This window comes from Plectropomus leopardus, chromosome 4 (assembly GCF_008729295.1).
Source record: "Plectropomus leopardus isolate mb chromosome 4, YSFRI_Pleo_2.0, whole genome shotgun sequence".
Taxonomy (NCBI): domain Eukaryota; kingdom Metazoa; phylum Chordata; class Actinopteri; order Perciformes; family Serranidae; genus Plectropomus; species Plectropomus leopardus.
Genome location: NC_056466.1, coordinates 16,079,203 through 16,098,497, shown reverse-complemented (window position 1 = coordinate 16,098,497; position 19,295 = coordinate 16,079,203). Strand labels below are relative to the sequence as shown.

At 39.6% G+C, this 19,295-nt stretch overlaps 1 protein-coding gene across 4 annotated transcripts in view; it reads right to left on the bottom strand.

The window, feature by feature from the left end:
- Nucleotides 1–18,696, bottom strand: part of dclk2a (doublecortin-like kinase 2a) — an 82,932-nt gene extending 64,236 nt beyond the window's left edge. For 2 of the 4 annotated variants that reach the window (XR_006105792.1, XM_042485212.1), the window contains exons 1-2: nucleotides 17,868–18,696; nucleotides 10,346–10,683 (exon numbers count right to left, since the gene is read on the bottom strand). Coding sequence is in view for 3 of the 4 variants with exons in the window: in XM_042485212.1 (XP_042341146.1) it covers nucleotides 10,346–10,683; nucleotides 17,868–18,273 (744 nt within the window). In the remaining variant the exon portion in view is untranslated. The remainder of the gene's footprint in view (nucleotides 1–10,345; nucleotides 10,684–17,867) is intronic. The other 2 variants (XM_042485210.1, XM_042485211.1) reach the window with 1 other exon arrangement.
- Between the last annotated feature and the right edge of the window lie 599 nt (nucleotides 18,697–19,295).

The window sequence follows — 19,295 nt, the reverse complement described above, 5'->3', positions numbered from 1 at the left end:
CTGTAGACATACAGTAAGAAAGAAAAATTGTGCGTTGTGCATTTGAAGTTGACTTTGTTGGAAGCAGTCTCCATCTGCCTGCCTGCTGCTTACCCGCAGCATGCCGTAAAATTATGTGCGCCCTGATAAACTGCTGCAGTGCTGAGACCTGTGGGTGAACTTCAACTCCTGTTATGCAGAAGAACTAATGTGCTTGCCTCTAAGAATTTGGACAAAAACATTGACAAGACTGAGATCAATAAATAAAAGGAGATGAAAAATATCATTTAAACGCAAGTTTGTTTTGCACTTTGTTTTAACCAGAACTGCTTATGTAGATTTTTCAAGATGCGCTGTAGCTGTGTCTTCTGTTTATTTTCAAGGATACAGTACGCCCACTGAACTACTGCATAATGTAAACAGTCGAAGACATTACATCTGAGCAGACGGTCCAATTATCAGCGCTGAGCTTCATTTCTTCTCTCATTCCTCGGCTTGCTCTGTGTACTAAAATGGCCTTTATAGATTTCAGAAAGACAAGCATTTCAGCTCTTACAGCTCAGCAGTCTAAACGGTCCAGGTCTGTTTCCAGCCCCTGGTTAATGGGCAGACTGACTGTCATTCTGATAACATCACTGAGGGAAAAGAATCTTGAAAAGAAAACATATTTTAGGATTTAGAAGAAGATGCTTCTGCGGCAAGAAATCTAAACTTTCAGCCTGTACACAACAAAGATCTATAGTATATAGTGTGCTCTTGGTACTTCTCCAGTGCCAATTAAAATCTAATGTAATAAATCCAAGACATTGTTCATTAAATTCAGTGCAATAAGCTCTTATGCAACCACTGACAGAATGCCGGCCAAAACAAACTTAGACTTAATCTTTAAAACTCCAAGAGACAGACATTTTAATAGCAATACTTTGCAGATCAAGTGAGGCAGAAAGAACAATGGGGGTATTGTTCGCAATAACTAGAACAAGCACAAGTAAATGCAATCTTAAAATGTATCTTTATGCATACTGTTAGACCTGACAGCCGTGAACTCAATCTACCAAAAGTTTGTACAGGAATCTATATGATGACATACACTAAATGACAGTGTATGAAGCACAGGTTGGATCAAGTTATGGTTTTGCAAGTCAAAAGTCTTTGCTCTCAAGTCCAAGTCCTAAACTTTGAGTTTAGAGTTCTTAACAAGTCATAATGCGCCCTTCACAAAATGTAATATCACTTTAAAAACAACAATAATAATATAATTTATTCATACATTCATTCATTGTCGGTAACTGCTTGTCCTCGCAGGGGTCACGGGGGGCTGGAGCCAATCCCAGCTGGCACTGAGCAGAGGCAGGGTACACCCTGGACAGGTCACCAGACTATCGCAGGGCTGAATAATACAATTTAATGTACATGTAATACATTAAAAATCATAAATGTTGTATAAAACTTCTACTTCTATGTAAGTTTGTTCGAAATCGTTGCATCTTTTTTAGGATTTTTTTTTTTTTTTTGCGCTGTGGCGAGGACATAACCTCTGTACATTGGGGCGCCCGTTCTGCCAACTGAGCTACTGGGTATGCACCAAGTCACATGACGTGAGTTCAAACCTCTGGTATAAAGTGTAAAGCACCAACAAAGGATCAGAATACCTCTAAGATCTTTGATAACTACCTGAGTTTATAAGTTGTAGTAATCAACATCTTTCATTTACAAAAAAAGGAATAAAAAGTAAAATGAAAGAAACTAATGTTTGACTTCCAAGACTGGGTATGTATTTATAATTACAGTTTATGGATGGTTATTATGTTCGTGAATTAATACTCTTCATTTTTCCATTGACTCAAACATCAGATCTGCGACATCGATCACAAATGTTTTACCACCAGTACCACACTCTGGCTGACACTTTTTATGTGTCTGGGTCACAGGGGGGCGGAAAGCTACATTGGGTAAAGGCAGGGAAAAACTCTGGACTGGATCCAGTTTTCCAAAATTACAGTGGGGTGACAGAAAGGTCACTGAATGGTCAATGATGTGTTCTCCATCATATGTTTGTTGACTTTCTCTTTATGGATCAGACATTAGATTGAATTTGACTAAGACAGCTGGAGGTGTGTATGGACCTAATACTGGGTCATATTGCACTCTGTCTGTCTCTGACTACCAAATTCTTAATGCATCCAAAATGACATTTCCAAAACTTGCACAGACCATGTAACTGAAAGGCCAATGTAAAATAGATTTGGTAATGTAATTATGGCCAACAGAAGTCATTGTCAGCTGCTCTGCACAGCAGGATAACTCCTCTGGGTGGTGAGAAGGAGGGAAAAGAAAGGAAGAGGTAGATAGGTGTCCGGTCATTATTGTTACTTTCCGAAACAGACAATCTAACCTTTAAACCCACCTTAATCCATGATTGGCCAGCTGTGCAGAGGTAAGATGAACTTACTCCTCTTTGTCATTACCTCTACAGTTCCCTTGATTCATTTTTAAATGATTTCTACATTAAAAAAAGACAACTTAGCAAGTACTGGACCGCTAACTGTTCCCCAAATTAATGAATGCATTGATTAGACAATAAAAAATAGAGAAATCTTATTTTCCGCCTGCCCAGTCAGCTTTGAGATGTAAAATAGGGTTTTTTTTCTCAAAAGCAGCAGCTGATTCTGCTGGCCCTGATAACCAAGATCTACAATTAACATTCAGTCTGAAGAGCATCTCTGAATCCAGCAGGGAGAGTGGACAGAGATGTATTGTGCAAGCACACTTACTCACACGTGCAAGTCCCTGAACACACACACACAAACATACACACACCTGACAGCTGCACTTTAACCCTCCCTCCCAGCTTATAGGTCTAATTATTCGGTGGTGGCCAGGGCCCCAGTGGGGGGCCTCTCAGTGTGTGACACTGTGTGTGCAAGATGCTGTGTGTGTGTGTGTGTGTGTGTGTGTGTGTGTGTTCATCAGTGGGAGGGGCTGCAACGCCTGTAGACCGGGTGGCTGGGACCTGTGATTTGATTTTGGAGGAGCAGATGGCAGGCTGCTGCTGGAAGGCATGTGTAGTGTGTTTGTGTGCGTGTGTGTGTGTGTGTGTGTGTGTGTGTGTGTGTGTGTGTGTGTGCGCGCTTCTGAGTGTATGAGTGACTGGGTAAAAACTTACTTTTCTTTTAGGAGAGAAATGTAAAGCTTGTTACAGCATCTGTGGGGCATTGCTCGGGCATGAATGTTAACATTTGATGCATTTCTTTTAAGGAACTGCTGATATCTTTGGTAATATACACCCAAAACAAAGCAGCAGAACACAAATCACAGATGAACACTACTTTTAAACAGAGAAGTCAAGTCAATTATATTTAAAAAGCCCATTATCACAATTCATTGCATAGTATTTCAAGCAGATGATTTGTAAACATTTATGGATACATATGATATTACTTTCACTGAGGGTTAAGATAGTTGGGTGGAGACACAAGACTATGTTTGAATATTTTTGTTAGCTTAAACATATTGTGTAGATTTGTTTTTTATTTGGGGATGCTGGGATTTATAAACCTGACTTTTAATGTAAAGCATTCCTGACATATGTAATTGCCCATAACCTCTCTGCTGTAATAGCCCGTCAACAATTTATCAATTGAATGATATAAATAAGGTGGACAAACCAATGGAAACACCTTTTAGTATAACTTAATATAGTTCAACAGCACCACAAACTACAGCCAACAAATTTATCTGAATTAGCATCACTTAACAATATAACCTTCACAAAAGGTTTATTGAAGGGCTGTTGCATTAAACTGCATTAGTTTTAGCTAAGTGTACCAAATTAACTGGCGATCGAATGTACAAAACTTTTAAATATTGAGATTTGCGGAGGGATCAATTATCAAAGCTATAGATAAATGGCATGTGACATCTCTCAAAAATGTGCAAATAAAAGGCAGATGATTGTAATTTATACCACACACTATCCACAGTATGACCTGCTAACAGTTTAGCTTATCTGGTCAAAATAATGCAGTTTCTGTCTCCATTAACCCTTCCACACTTAATAGATGGTATTTTTTTCCACTTTTGACGAAGTCTCTCTTTTGCCTCCAGTCTAGCGTACTCTGTGCTCATTATACTCTAGGTTTGCTGAAATGGCAATCGATTGTGTGGTCTGACTTGGTAGTTTGAGGGCAAACAAGCTTCCCAAAATGTTTGTGCTTTTTTAATAGGAACTGACATTAGGAAATGCCCTCCCTCACAAAGTACTTGTTCATTAATTTACACAAACACTGCTCCATTCAGTGTTAAAGTGGACATGCATTTGTGGGTAAAGGTGCATGCCATTGCTGTCCAGTAAATTCTGTGTAACTTGGTAGAAAACACTCCTAATTGCCAAGCTAAATAAACAATTTAAATGTGTGAATTACATGAATTGGGAGACATGGGAAATAAATAACATTTTCTTCTGTATTGTTCTCATCATAATGAGTTATGAATATGTATATTTAATAAACTGTATGTTTAAAAAAATAATTTTGGTGTGTATAAGTTGGCTAACCTTGTTTCCAAAGCTTTGCAAAAAAGCATCAAGATAATTTATTTGATTGTTTTTATCTGTAATTTATGTTGCTACTCTAGTTTCTAGCCTCTCCTTTTTAAAATAATGTCTTGTAAGCCTGTTTGGACTGGTCATATTATTTATGCACAATCAAATCAATCAATAAAAATAAATACCCACCGGACATTCAGAAAAATACTTTGTTACAGAGCTGAAAACAGAATCATGATTTTCACAGAAAATTGACGATGTGTGAAACGTCCTTTAGCCATCACCACCCAGGATGTGAAAAGAGGCTTATCAGGGTAGAGAGACTCCCAACAAGTCAAGCTGTCAGATTATTGAGACATGTTTGGTCTGGGAGAGTTTTACCTCCTCTTCAAACAGAGGGGGGCAGAGGACAGGGAAAAAAGTCACAAGATTAAAGCTAATGCGTTTCCATTTAAGTCTCTAAGTCGGCAGTATTTTTAAATAAAGATTATGTTGTCAGATATAAATTTATTTTGCAGTGCGAAGTTGAAAACATCAGCCCTTGTTTAAGAAAGCCCAGACTAACTATTACATTCAAACTGAACTGATTACAATGGACAGGATGTTGTCAGGTGTCCAGCTCTGGTCTCAGGATCAGGTTACAGGCTTAATGGGTTAAACCTCTGAATTAGACTCTTAATTCAATTTTGAGACACTACTGTTGAAGCCAAGAGAGTAAGACAGGGCTAAAGCAAGCAGTCTTTTTAAAATAGTGAATCAGACATTATGGCAAGAACACACTCGCTGTCTTTCCAATGACTAGCTGCTGGCATGAGGTTGTTACTCCAAACTAACATAGCAATGGTAAGAATGAGTGTAACTTTCAAGCAAGAGGCAGTTAAAATAATTGTGAATTGTGAGTTTAATAAAATAATTTTACATTTTGAATATCCTGATTTGTTGCTTTTAAGAAGGCCTGTTTTGGATTTACTCAAACCTGATTCAGGTTAAATGGCAGGGCTGCTGACAAACCAGAACATGATTTGATTTTTTTAAACACAGTCTAACCAAATTACACTGGCATCTTCTATAAAGACACAGCTTAAGCACATTACATAGCTGGAAAAAATGTCAATACAAGTGAAGATAAATATTTCAATATGATCCATTTAAAACAATGCATTTCTAGTCTGACTATGACCTTCTGAATATACAGAATCAACTGGAGTGCTTGATAAATGCTTGTTCTGACATGTTATATGAGGGGCGAAACGTCAGTGAGAAGTGGTCCCCAGCTGAAGACCCTGCAGCTCAACCTGTTCCTTGGTATGCGGTCAGGTTTAGGCCTGGCTCAGGGAAGCGGACGCCCCTGCCATGCACAAGTCCTCCTTTGGCACCGTTGGAGGTGCGCCAGGCTCAAGGCCAAGCAGATATACCATCACCCTGTATGTAATAATGAGTTTACAATGAGGCACCACATAAGGATAGCTAAATCTAATGTGTACTTGACTCACTAATTTAAAGTAGCTATATGCCACATTCACACTGTATCTATGAATAAAAGTCTGAAGTCTGGAGGTACAGTAGGTGAGCCATCAGGTTGTAGCAAACAGTGCTACCTCAATTAACAGTGCTAACAACAGCAGCAGTGCCACAGAGCTAACAATGTTAACCTGGGGAGAACTGGTGGGAGGGCGCTAGGGCTGTACCCGACTCAAAATTATGCCAGACGAATTGGATTTGGCAGTTCAATATGAATATTCAGCTATTTGTTTTATTTTCCATATAAGGTTTTAAAGTTTGTATAGGGCTCAGTGGGACATTCAGTGTGAAAACGACATTCACATTGTATAGTAAACAAACTAACAGAGCTAAAAACAGCTCACAAATGTGCATCGTAAATTTTGTTGCCAAAACTACATATTAAACAAAAGCCAGAGACTGCAGCTTATCAGATTGCTGTGAGCTGCAGTCTCACCATTTCTAAGCAGAAGAGCAGTGTCTCACTCCCTCCGTGCCAAGTAACTCCTCTGTGCTGCAGCTGCTTCAATCAAAGAGTAGCGTGAAAGTCAAGAGTACTCGCTCCACAGCACAATGTGGAGAGCAAAACACCCCTGCTGCACAACAAACTGACTTGCAAACAAAAAAAAAAAAAAAAAAATTGCTCAACTTGAAAAAATCTCAGCCGAGTGAGGGGTCTCCGACTGATGATTCAAATCTCTGGCCTTAAAGGGGCACTATGGTTCCAGGACGATGCTGTGAGTTAGGATAGCATTATCAGCAGTAACTGCACGATGAGCGCAGTGCAGAGCAGTGGCAAAAAGCTAGTCAGAGGGCTACAAACACACAGACTCACATGCACTAACATGTGCTTGTTGATGGACCAAAAGACCAAAAGACCTTTTCTGCAAGGACTTGAACATTCGGTGACACAGAAACTCTAGTCTCTTTTAGCATTCATCTGATACTGGAGAACCTAACAGTGATGGATGGGTGGATTTCTGCTCCAGCAGAGGAAGGAATCATCTATCAAAGGAAGCTTAAAAAAGACAGCTGTAACTAATGGCAGATGTGTTTATCATTAAAACCTCTGTGGTGGATATCTAAGGAAGCTAAATGACATAGTTGTCAGCCCGACAGATGTAATGTGTCATCTGTAATGTGTAATCCTTAAAGACTGTATAGCACATGTCATAAATCACGACTAAAATGACTGACTTATGATTTAAAATAGAAAAAGCAACAAAAGAAATCAGTTATTAAATTCATTTGTACCATAGATGGTGGTTGAATTGACAGTCATCTATCTTCAGTCCAATAACAGAACGTTAGGTTTGCCTGATGTGCAGTTTGGGTTTGAGTTGAATTTCTGATGCATTTACAATTGTACTGTGGACAAAGTTACAACAGTGAGTGGTGATGATAAGGCCGGCCTGTCAGAATAACTGTTTTTGTTGGACAACATATTGTCCCGAATAATAATTGCGACAGATGATATTGTTGTTATTTTAAGACTAATATAATGATAATAGTATAATAATGCAAGTACACCCATTTAAAGAGCAATGAACTTTTAATTCTACTAGAGAGGACGGCAAAAGTTGTCTCGGCAAAGTTTTTTTGTTTTCGTTCGGCTCACACACTGTGAGAAAATGCTTAGGCATGCTGTGCAAGCCTTTTTATGATCAGGAAAACCCTGTTATTTAACCCGGCATCATGTTGGCTAAAATCTAGCTGACATTATAATGTAAACAGACATGCATGCAAACACAAGGACAATATTGTACAATATATAGACATGACCTCAATTATTTTTGCTCATCTCGATAATTCAATAATGTAATTATCATGACTGATGATCAATATAATGATTTCTACTGTATTTTATTTGAAGAGTGTGGCTTGAATAATGGGACCTTTAGCTTTTAGCAATGTTGTAGGCAAAACTCCACTGAAGGACACTGTGTCATAACAGATCTGTATCTCTCAGTTTTGGCTTAACTGCCAAAAAAAAAATAAAACTCCCAAAGACTTCACAACCTTCAACAAACTGCCACAGTCTGGCAGACTGTAGCTGCCTGGCTGGAAAAAAAATCTCAACAAGGAGGTTGAAGAAGGGGTGCTCCTTCTCAATCCATCAAATAATATGCCGGCTTTTTCTCATTTCAAAGGATTGGTCAAACTGTCGTCTCTCAACACACGGTGAACTCAAACGCTTATAAGACACTGTGGACATCATAAGTAATGTAAGCACCAACGTTACTGTACTTAAATGTTCCCCCTAAAGTCCAATGCAACATTCCTCGTAGCAATACAGGGCATGAGATGCCTGGAAAGAACAGATGGCCTGCATGGCTGATCTACTTGGAATTTACCAAGAGATGGAAATAGAGACACATCAAGGGTTTAATGTGACAGATACGGGACTGAATTAATCACCGAGGAGAATCTTACAAGAAGCATTAATGTGTGCAGTTTTGGATGGTGCATTTATTTGGAGGTAATTTATTTTAGGACTATGTTTTCGAGCATATCAATTCCTTACAATGTTTACTATCTTAGGTGTGTGAAGCCATGTCTTCCACATAACTCTGTTTACTATAAACAATGATGAAAACTAAGTATACGATATAAATACACACAATAGAAGAAAAACAGATATGTTTACGTTAAAGGGCAACACATTCAATCACACAGACCAATAAGCTGAGGCTGCACTGCTTTCTGTAACATCTGCGACTCATTAGGCCCTGTCCCAATCGAGGATGTCACAGCACGTGCGAATCAGAAAGATACATCGCATACTATTATATGATCCCAACAAGTAATTAGAAAGTGTTTTCCTGTACAGTACTGGCTTGACAGAAAGGATGCTGAGCTGGCCCTGTCAGAAGTGAGAAGGCTCACTGTTGTCATGTATCATTTGTCTGGACTGACCGACGTATAAATATTCCTGTCAGCTCACAGGAAGCAAACATCAGCTGGTTTGGTTGTCAGATTTGGGATTCTCAGACAGGAGATTTTTTTGTTACAGCCACATGTCAACCCCAACTACTACTCAGGAAAATCAGTGGTTTTGAACTATTTTCACTGACCCTAAAGTCCGATTTTCTTTATCATAATGAAATAGGGGTATTTCCTCTCTATCTGTGGAATCGTCAATTAAAAACATAGAAAACGTAGTAGTTAAATCTTTTTGAAAATGTCTCTTAAACAGAAGTAACAAAACTGATAAATTGTTCACGCTATAAAAAGCTCTTTTTTTCTTGATTTTATGAATAAATGCAACATAATTTGAGCAATTACAGCTGTGTTTGCAGTGAGGCAGAGCAAAGACACTGCCCTCATAAAAACTATACGAGAAACCATAAACACACAAGTGCACTGGCATGCACAGCTTTAAGAAATGTCTCTGTGATGTAAAGTGTGTCACAGCCTGCTGCATCTAAAGTAAAACAAATCAGAGGTCATTTAATCGGAGACTAGATGCCTGGAATATGACAGAAATACTACCTCTTCACTTTGCGTGGCAAAAGTCTTTTTTTCATCAATTTTAACAAAGGACAGAAACAATTTTATTGTTAACTAATCTATTGTTCACTATCTTTATTTCTAGTTTATTTGACACTAACTACTTTTGTTACTTACTTTAACCCAATTTACGTATTTGGAGTTAAATAATTCTGTGAGGTGAGAGTTAAAACAATATAATTAATAATAATTTTCTAAGACTTCTCCCAGACGAGACAGTGCCATATAAATCTTTTGATTAGGGGCACCATGTGTTGGAGCTCACCACATCTCATAACACCAGGGACCCTAAATGAGAATTTCATGTGGAAATATCACTATATATGTGTCCCATATGGATAGGGTTATAGCAAAAACAGTCTCAAATGGCTTAGTATGGGTGGGTGAGGTAGGGGGGAAACTACACTGATGGATATGACAAAAGGCCTGAACTCTTAAGTGTATTCATTAGTGCCTTGTTGGAATAATCGTGGCGTGTAATTATGTATGGATGATTAAATGGGGTGTAATTACCTAGACTGCTGACACAGCTGAAGCCTATAAATCACAGCGCTTTTTGGAGATGAAACCTCTGGCTAAAAAGCTCAGCCTAAGAGTTCCATCTGGTTTTCATATGCACATTATCCAATCTCTTCTCACTGAAAACAATACAGCAGCTCCCTCCAACTGTCATGTTATATCATTTAGATATCAGCCTTGTTTCACTTGCTGTGTTGCAAACTGCTGGCTGAGTTTGCTTGTTAATTACAAGAGCTGCAATGATCATCCAGTCATTTACACTTAAATAAGCATGCATCATAACAGACTCACCTGCTTGCCCTCCAATGTGTACAGTCGCCTCACAGCTCCGGAGTCCAACTTGATTGCGTCTGTGATGTCAGTGAGCACCTGCTCGAAGGAGTGCGCCGTCTTCTTGTTGAGCAGTATCCGAACTGCCTTGCGGGGTTTGACGCCGCTGCGGATGACTGTGACTAGTTTGGGTTTGATGAAGTCTTTGGACTCACGCTGCTGCTCACTCTTCAGTGGGATGAGAGACGAGAGGGAGCGTGATGTGCCGGTCTTGCAGCCAACAGACCAGTTAGGGTTGACGTTCTTGGTGTAGTCCACACGGCGGAAGGGTTCATTTGAGGCACATACGTAACTCTCACCTGGCGAGAGAAAGAAGTTGCTAGAATTGATTTCTTACCAAACATTTCCACAGCCAAAAAGTTCTAAAAATATTCAGAATATACTGTATATAATGTAAAAAGAAATTCTGGACTGCTGGTGACTGAGTTAGACGAGAGTAAGTCAGAGTCACAAAACTATAATTCTTTGTCAGAAATTAACTAGAAACAATCAATGTTGGCGCATAAGGAATAATGCTGGAGAACTATTTCTTAATTTATGGGCTGTTTGGGTTGTTTGGAGTAATGCATGGATATATGAAGCAGTCAAATACTGACATTGATTATTATCACAGCAACAATCCAAGCTTTGAAGCACCGGGGTCATATTTGACGATTTGGGAGTGAGAGCATGTTGCATATGTAAGGTATGTACCTTAAAATTCTGCGTCAACCTGGCATTGGGCGACTCAGTGAAACAACAAAGAGTTAACATTCCTCAGCTGAAACAAAAAGGCACATTGAGAGGCCAGGCCAGTGTAATACTGCTCTCCCTCCCTTTCAGCTGTTGAGCTGCTGCGTTGGCCGTCCTCCAAAGAAAAGCATTTTATTTTATCTGCCAGCATTCCATTCCAACAGTTAACACGCAAATGTTTCCCCTTAAGAACAAAGTCATGTGACAAGTACAGGGGCTTGGCCGATATATGGAGACCGCAGCAAGAATGTGTGGCGATTGTTTTGAAGGCTGAGTGTTGGCCGAGAAACTCAGTGCTGTTCTGTTCCACTTTTATCAGGAGAGAGAAAGTGACGGATACTTTCTGCTCATGGTACATTCAGCACAAAAGTATTTAAGTGTCCACGAACACATGGCCGTCTCTCAGGATCAACTTTTGCCTAACAGACACCTCACATATATTATACTTTACATGATGGAAATTCTGTATGAGCAAATATCCACTGTTGCTTAGTGAAGATATTTACAGGGCTAAAGGTCACAGAATCCCTCATCAAAGCTATAAAAAAGGAGAATAGCACAAACAAACTGAGAAACTGAAAATGTGTAGCTTGTTAACATGCTGGTCATTCCTGTATTACTGCATCTCTGGGTTTTTAGTAAAATAAAATAGCTATGAGCCTGGCCTGAAAACACAAACTAGTTTACCTCAGAAATGTATGTATTTTTTTACAACTTTAAAAGGCTATTGTTTATGATGCTCTGAAGTTTTAGTATGTTTTGGTAAATACTTAGTTTACATACAGCATCAAATCCAGTCAATGAAATGTTAGTTATCTGATGTGTGTCAAGACAAACGAATCGAGCTGCAATGAAAAAAGGCCATATGAGACAGCGCGTCCCACGATACCTGGTTTTATTAAGCTTGCAATTAACCAAAGGCTAATTAAAAGGCTAGGCCACAGCTGGGGGGGACCGAGCTATGGCTGAACACTAAAACAAAATATAACTGGAGCTGTCATTCATCTCAGGGACAATGACAGAATACTGAAAGGCTCTCAGATGGTGACTGGTGACAAGTCTATTCCCTGAGGTGCAGGGATCTCAGGTGCAACATCCCTCAGTGATGTGAGGGGTGCCCCCAACCAGCCGCCGCTGGCTGCTGTCCTCATGTGGACGACAGATGAGGTCAGCCTTGACAGAGCTGTCTAACCAGTCCAGAAGCTTTAACTGCAGTGATCACACAGCTGTCCCCAGTCAGAAACCCAGGAGAGGGCAGTGGATGGGAATCATAAAACAATGTTAATATTAAGGCAATATAAAACTCCTCATCACCAAGACAATGAAGTGACCGCACAATCCAATTACATTCCCAGCATGTATGCCCTCATATTTTGCGGTCATAATATTCACCACTGTATTAAAAGGAACAGAACCAGTATGGCCAGTACGCTCTTGGTGTCCCTCGGGAGACATACCATTAGGCCACATCTTATAGAAATGATCATTTGAAATGTTTGATGGTCTTAATCTGTTGCTAAGCACCCTGTTAAAAGAAACTCTTTGCTTTAAATTAAAGAAGTTAGTGTGCGGGCTGCCCTTAATTTTTAAGTAAACTGAATTTTGAGAGGACAAGTTGAATCAGTACAACTTACCTGAACTTACCTCCTCAAATCTGGCCCACTTAATATTTTAAGTAAGCCAGGACACTAACATTTTTTAGTCAAATCAAATAGTTTCTTTTTACAGCACAAAGTTTCTACGAAAAATGGCAGATTTGTTCTACTATCAAACAAACCTCTTCATACGAGTGTTTAGTGATCACAGAGTACTATTAAATGTACAGAACAAGTACTACCAAGACACAGAGAACCATCAATCCATCAAGCATACATTCATGATGCAGCTCAGCATTAGCCGGGAGCCATATCCCATAAGCTCATTCATAAATCATACTGATATTTGAAGATAATTGAAATCAAAATGATTTAAAAGTGAAATTCTACAGGCAACATGAACAAATCTAGGTAATTTATAAGATTAAAAACAATTAGATTAAAACAGTAAATGAAGACAGTAAAAACCTTTTTTTCTTATATTTTGGGTATTTCATTATAGAGCTTAGTTTCAGCCCAAAGAGTTCGCTTTGCAAGCTATCCTTCCCCAGGTCATCTGCTTTGGGTGATGCAGTATTAATGAGAAGAGTCAAACACATTAAGCTTGCAGGTGTTGGTGGCTGAGTGGATAAAGCAAATGGCCCATGTGTGAAGTCAGTGTCCCTGCTGCTGTGGCCTCAGGTTCAACTCCTGCTTAAGGCCTTTATTGCATATTGTCCCCACATCTCTCTCCCCCTTTCACACTATTGATATGTCCTCTCTAAAAAAGGATAAAATGCCAAAAAATAATCTTCAAAAAAAAAACACAGAAGAAGTTGGATCCAAACTAGTATAATGATGGGCAGAGGGATTATTGTCAAAAGGATGGAAAACTGGGGGGCTACCTTCAGTCCAAGAATGAGCTGCAGAGATGGCAAGACAAAAGATGTTCTTTACAAAATCTTGTAAGATTCAACTAAAACACAAGAAACTTGTGCTCCACTGTGCTTTGCATTAGAAAATGGGACAAATACTTTATCTTTTTTGGAGGGCTACTGACATATGCCACACTTTGTAGGGAGTCGCATGTTTTTGTGTTTAGTGTCCGAGTGTATGCATTGGCAAAAATTATGTTTTTGTTTTGTTCCTCCTTGTTTTGTGTTGTTTCATTTGTTTAATTTTGTCTTGTTTTAATTATGTGTCCACTATATATGATGGAGTGTATTTACATTTGCAGCCAAATCCAATCGTGTACAATATATGTGATGATAATGAGATGTGTGGTTTAGGGTGGAGAGGTTTATATGTATACTTTGTAATATATTTTGTGATGCATATTATTTTGTACTCAGTTTAAGATAACAAAACTGTAGTACAGAAAATTGTGAGCTAGCCCTTGAGGCTCTATGACAATAATACTGATACAGGAGCAAAACCTACTGCAACTCAGCGTCTGGCTATTAGTGGCAGCACTGTGCACGATGCTAGTGTAGAGCAGCAGTGTGGTCAGTTAGCGAGTAAAACATTATAGATCTCAAATGGGTTATTTCATTTTAAAAGAAACACTCTTTCACTTTTTCTCTAACTAACGAATAAGTTTACCCTTTTAAGAATGACTTCATGAATTTAACAAAGCTATAGATTAATTCTCTAATGTTCAGCTTATATAAAATCCACTTAAACCTTAATTTCAACAGTTGGTGCTTATAAATCCCTTGGCTTGCACATTCACTATTGTACCAACAAGAATCCCTAAGTCAGCTTGTTATAAACTACAAAGCTCTCTCTAAACCCAGTTCAGTATCTGCTACCTCTGTGTGCTTTTCCACTAGCACAGCAGGTCAATATGATTCTTCCACGGGCCCTGGCAGATATCAGCCTGTTTTACAGTTTATCAGTGCTTAAAGTCGTATTGAGGATGTGTTAAGTTATTGCTGATGCAAACCCAACTTTATATTAAGAACTTCCCACTGTCGAACCAAACTGGGATGCTTTTATTGTGAAGAAGTCACAGGAAATACCATGTCTTTGTCTCCAAGTTAGCAGAGCTTCATTAGCTGTGCTATTATTCAGTAAAAAATACATATAATTGATGGCATATGGACTTATTCAGTTCAACACCACTATCATGCCAGCCTTGCTCACAGCGTGCCTCAGTCGGAAAAACCCGACTGACGAGTTGACCATTTGGCTCAGTAATCCCATCCAGCCATAAGGGGCACACATGTGAGTGGTGCTTATTGGGTTTCCACACAAAAGAGCCCCAGCAGGACTCAATCAATGGAGGCAGACTGCTGAGCTGTGCAGTAATGTTCCCTCTCTCTGTCCATTAGATGGGTGAGTAAACAAGGACAAGACACTGGAGCTCGGCCCACCTGCAGAGCATCTCACTTCTGAGTTTACCAAAATCACAAAATCACTTTCCCACATACCCCTTATGTTATCAAAGCATGCAGATATTGGCTGGTTTGCTTAAGTTTTTAGAAATCAACATTTGAGACTTCTGCCACTACCATTATACAATTGGATAGCATGGAATTTCAAATTAGGTGCTGAGTTTATTTAGAAAAAATAATATAGAGGATGGGACTTTGTAATCCACAACAGCAGCATTTTGTAATGGCGATCAGAAATGGCAAAAACTGTCCATGTTGAGGTCAGTGAATTATCCAAAGCAACTGGGACACCGTCTGTGAAAAAAGAAAGTCTTCCTGATCATTTCAACAAAAATTCTACAAACTTCTTCTGTAAACACCCCTACTGAGGTTCCTCAGGAGAACCATAAAGTTTAATTCTGTGCTCATGTCATATGGGATTGTTGGTAGTAGGTCAAATTTTTATGACTTGCATTAGTTCAAGTAATCAGACACCTGAAGATGGATGATTTAGTGCAGAGTTGGTAGTGTGAAGGTTAATATTGTGCAATGACAAAATAACAATACATACATTAAATTTGGTTTCACCTTGGCTAATGAACTAGCTACGGTGACACATCTGTGTTTGTTTTGTTTAAAAATATATTGAATCTTTTGGTAAAGTCAGAGTTTCCCACTTTTGATGTGAATGCCATTTAAATGTCGAAAATTGGCGTCCCCTGCAAACACCTCAAAATTTATAATAAAAAAAAAATCTACATTGCCAGACAGATAAAATTGATCTTTTTGCAATTCGACCCATTAAAGAAGCTCTGTGGAGTATTCAGAGTGTATGAGTTTTCTGGAAATGATTCTTAACACAGATGTAGTGGCTAGCTATGGCTAGCTAGCTATGGTGCTAACTTCATTAACAGGATTAAAAAACAGCAAAAGTGCTGACAGAACCAACAATGTTAACCACGGGAGAACTGGAGGCTGGCCGTTACACTTCCGCAACAACACCGTCCGCCTAATATCAGCTGTAACTGCCATGTGAGCGCAGTGCAGAGTGCCGACAACAGCAAGCCAGCGGGAAATACACAGGCACTAACAATCACGCGTTGCTGAAGAAACTTGGATTACAGGACACACATACTGCAGGTAGCATGATTTAATTCACTGCTCAAGAGGCCATTACTCCAATATATCTTTTCCTGAGAAATAGCTGCTTTAAAATGCTCTTAATGTCATAAAGGCCTAGCTCCTTTAAAAACAAAGAATTTGCAGACAAAATAAGTTGGTGAATTCTTAGTAGTACTCAACTAGTAATGTATATCCAGGATCCTTATTTAGCAACAATGTCCTGTACATGTAGGCTAAGTGCAGCAGCAGAATGATCCAATCCACTGCACCAAAACAACTTTTTTTTTTTTTGCATTTCCAAACTAGTGATGCTACAAAATTCAGATCAGGCACTGGCCTAAATCTTCCCCCATCACTCAGGGGATGGGACACAGGAAATGAGTGTAGCACAGAGTCTAAAGTTTTAGGCGGATGTGAGATGAAAATAGACCAGTATATGAGAATAATGACTGCAGTGAGAGGTCAGCGAATCCTGAGCGTGTGTGTTGGAGCTGTAACATCTCGTGTTAAAAGAGGATCATAGGCGGGTCACAGTCCAGACACACATAAGGGCTGAACATGAAGATTAACTTATTACTGAGAGGTCACTGTCCCTGCAGGGTGAATAACAGTGCAGGGAAAGTGAAAGGGTAAGTGAAGGCTTAGCACCATTTGTGTATGCAATGTGCAACAGCCTGTGATACAGTATTTTCACACTTTTTATGAAATAGCGTTGTTAACTTGTACGCTGTTGCACTTATGTTTAGGAATCCTGTAGGTTATCTAGCTCCTTACTAAAATGATCACACATCTGTTACTGCAGGAAACATTTACAAGAGGCTTTTGGATGCAAAACTCAAATTTTAGTTTTTACATGATAACTTCAATATATTAGTTTCCAATTTTGATTAAATTCTCACGACTACAACCTATTATTTTACCCCTATACTGCAAACACTGAACATGTAATAATACTGGATGGGGGAGGGAAACTTCCATCTTTCAAGCCCCAAGGGTGAGATCAATTTAAAAGACTTTTAACAGCCAATGGACCCTACAGCAACATACACATTCATCACACATGCAGCCAACGCAGGATTGCACTTAACAATGCACTTTCACCCAAACAAACTCAGCTCACAAACACATACTAAAGAGGGGAGAGAGGGCAGCTGAGATCAATGGCCAGCGATGCACATTAGCAGCAGCCTGTGCTGAACTTAAGCTGCACTAAGGAGGGGTCTGCCTGTCTGCATGCAGGACACTGGGTCAAACATGTCAGAGCCGTTATGTCAATGGTGCAAGGGAAGCTCTGCATTGTATCCATTATACTGCACTGTCCTCCGGAGATAAATTGACTAAAGTACTGTAGATCTCTGCACAAAGGATCACTGTTATCAGAGCAACCTTTTGTTGGCAGAGAAACTTTCCTGACTGGCAACACAGTTACTAAAGCCAATAGGTGCCAGCTTTTAAAATGTGAATATGTTCTCGGTGACCTTTAAACTTCGGGCATAACTTGCCTGAGGTTAGTGTTGTGCTGGCCTATTAGCCAATACTCCAGGCAGAACCCAGCTTTTATAAAAATCAATTGCTTGTCTGAATCAATGCACTTTATCTCTCATTAATATCATCAAATAGCCTATTGAGGATCTTTGTGGTCACATGTAGTGGTTGTTGTATCCACGATGGCCCCCTTACCCTCTATTAACTCATCCAGACTAGTGATCCTCCTGCCTCCATCCAACGCATATAACATCCGGACTCCTTGAGGAAGGTTGACATTGTCAGAAAGGGACCTCGTGAGCTCCATGAGCAGAGCATCCAGAGACCTGAACCGGTCGTTGGACACAGCATACACCAAACCTTTGAAATATCTGTCTCCATTGCGATAAAAGCGCACTTTTCTGGCTTTTTTCTCAGACGTGAGTGACTGGAGAGTGCGTGTGCGGTAGAAACTACAGTGCGCACTGTGCGCCGGGCTGGGGACCAGACCGTTTCCTCTGGAGCCTGACTGGGACCCGGAGCCCGAATTGGTTCTCGGTGTCCGGTGCGGCTTCTCTCGTTCCTCAAAGTGTTCAAATTCAATACTTCTGCTAAGCGACATGTTTTCTTGCTCTTTTGCTCCCTGTTTTAAACGATATCCCAAACAGAAAAACACAACTTTTTATCCAGAGTGCTGAAAAATAGGAGGAAAGAGGACACACGTGTGCGTCTCCAGTCACTTCAGTCCACTGTGTGTGACTTCTTGCTGCACCGGTTGCTTGCGACAAGTCCAAACACTAAAACACAGCTCCCAAAATGAGAAACAAGTCAAGAAATAATCTTGAAGTCCACAGAAAATGAATCCAGCCCCGACTAATCCGATGAATTGATTTGTCTACCTACAACAACCCAGCAGGAGCAATAATCCAAACGCCAGCTCGGGATTATCCGGTTGAAAATGTGTCGAATAGAGAGCAGCTGTGTTTGACAGACATTGCAGTGAACCTGCCGGCTGGCTTTCAAACAACGGAGCAATTTCCCCAAACTTCGGCGCAGCGCACCAAACACCGCAAGCCGCCTCCTTCTCCACCTCACATCCTCCCTGTGACTGGTCGGCCGCTCAAGCTGTCAAATCAGCGGATAATGAGAGAGGGAGACGCCTGCCCGCCTCAGGGTCCTAAAGCTCTCTATTGTTCTGCTAATTAATATTCACGACCTGGAAACAATGAAGTTTACACTCATCCTCGATGACCCAAAATGTGTTCCAACTGTTAAATACCAGAGAAAGTTTGAAGTTTAAAGTCCTAAAACACAGAGGTAAACCGAGCTACTAATTTTGAAAAAAAAATGCTTTTGTCCAAATATTATATATTAACATTTGTTTTTAGATATCTGCATATTATGTATAATTTTTATATAGGGTATTAATATATATTGATTGAGCAATGGAACCACAATCAAAAGATAGCAAAAGCAAAGATAGACAGTCAAAACTTGGACATAGACCTGGCAAAGAGTTGTAGCCTATGANATGTATAATTTTTATATAGGGTATTAATATATATTGATTGAGCAATGGAACCACAATCAAAAGATAGCAAAAGCAAAGATAGACAGTCAAAACTTGGACATAGACCTGGCAAA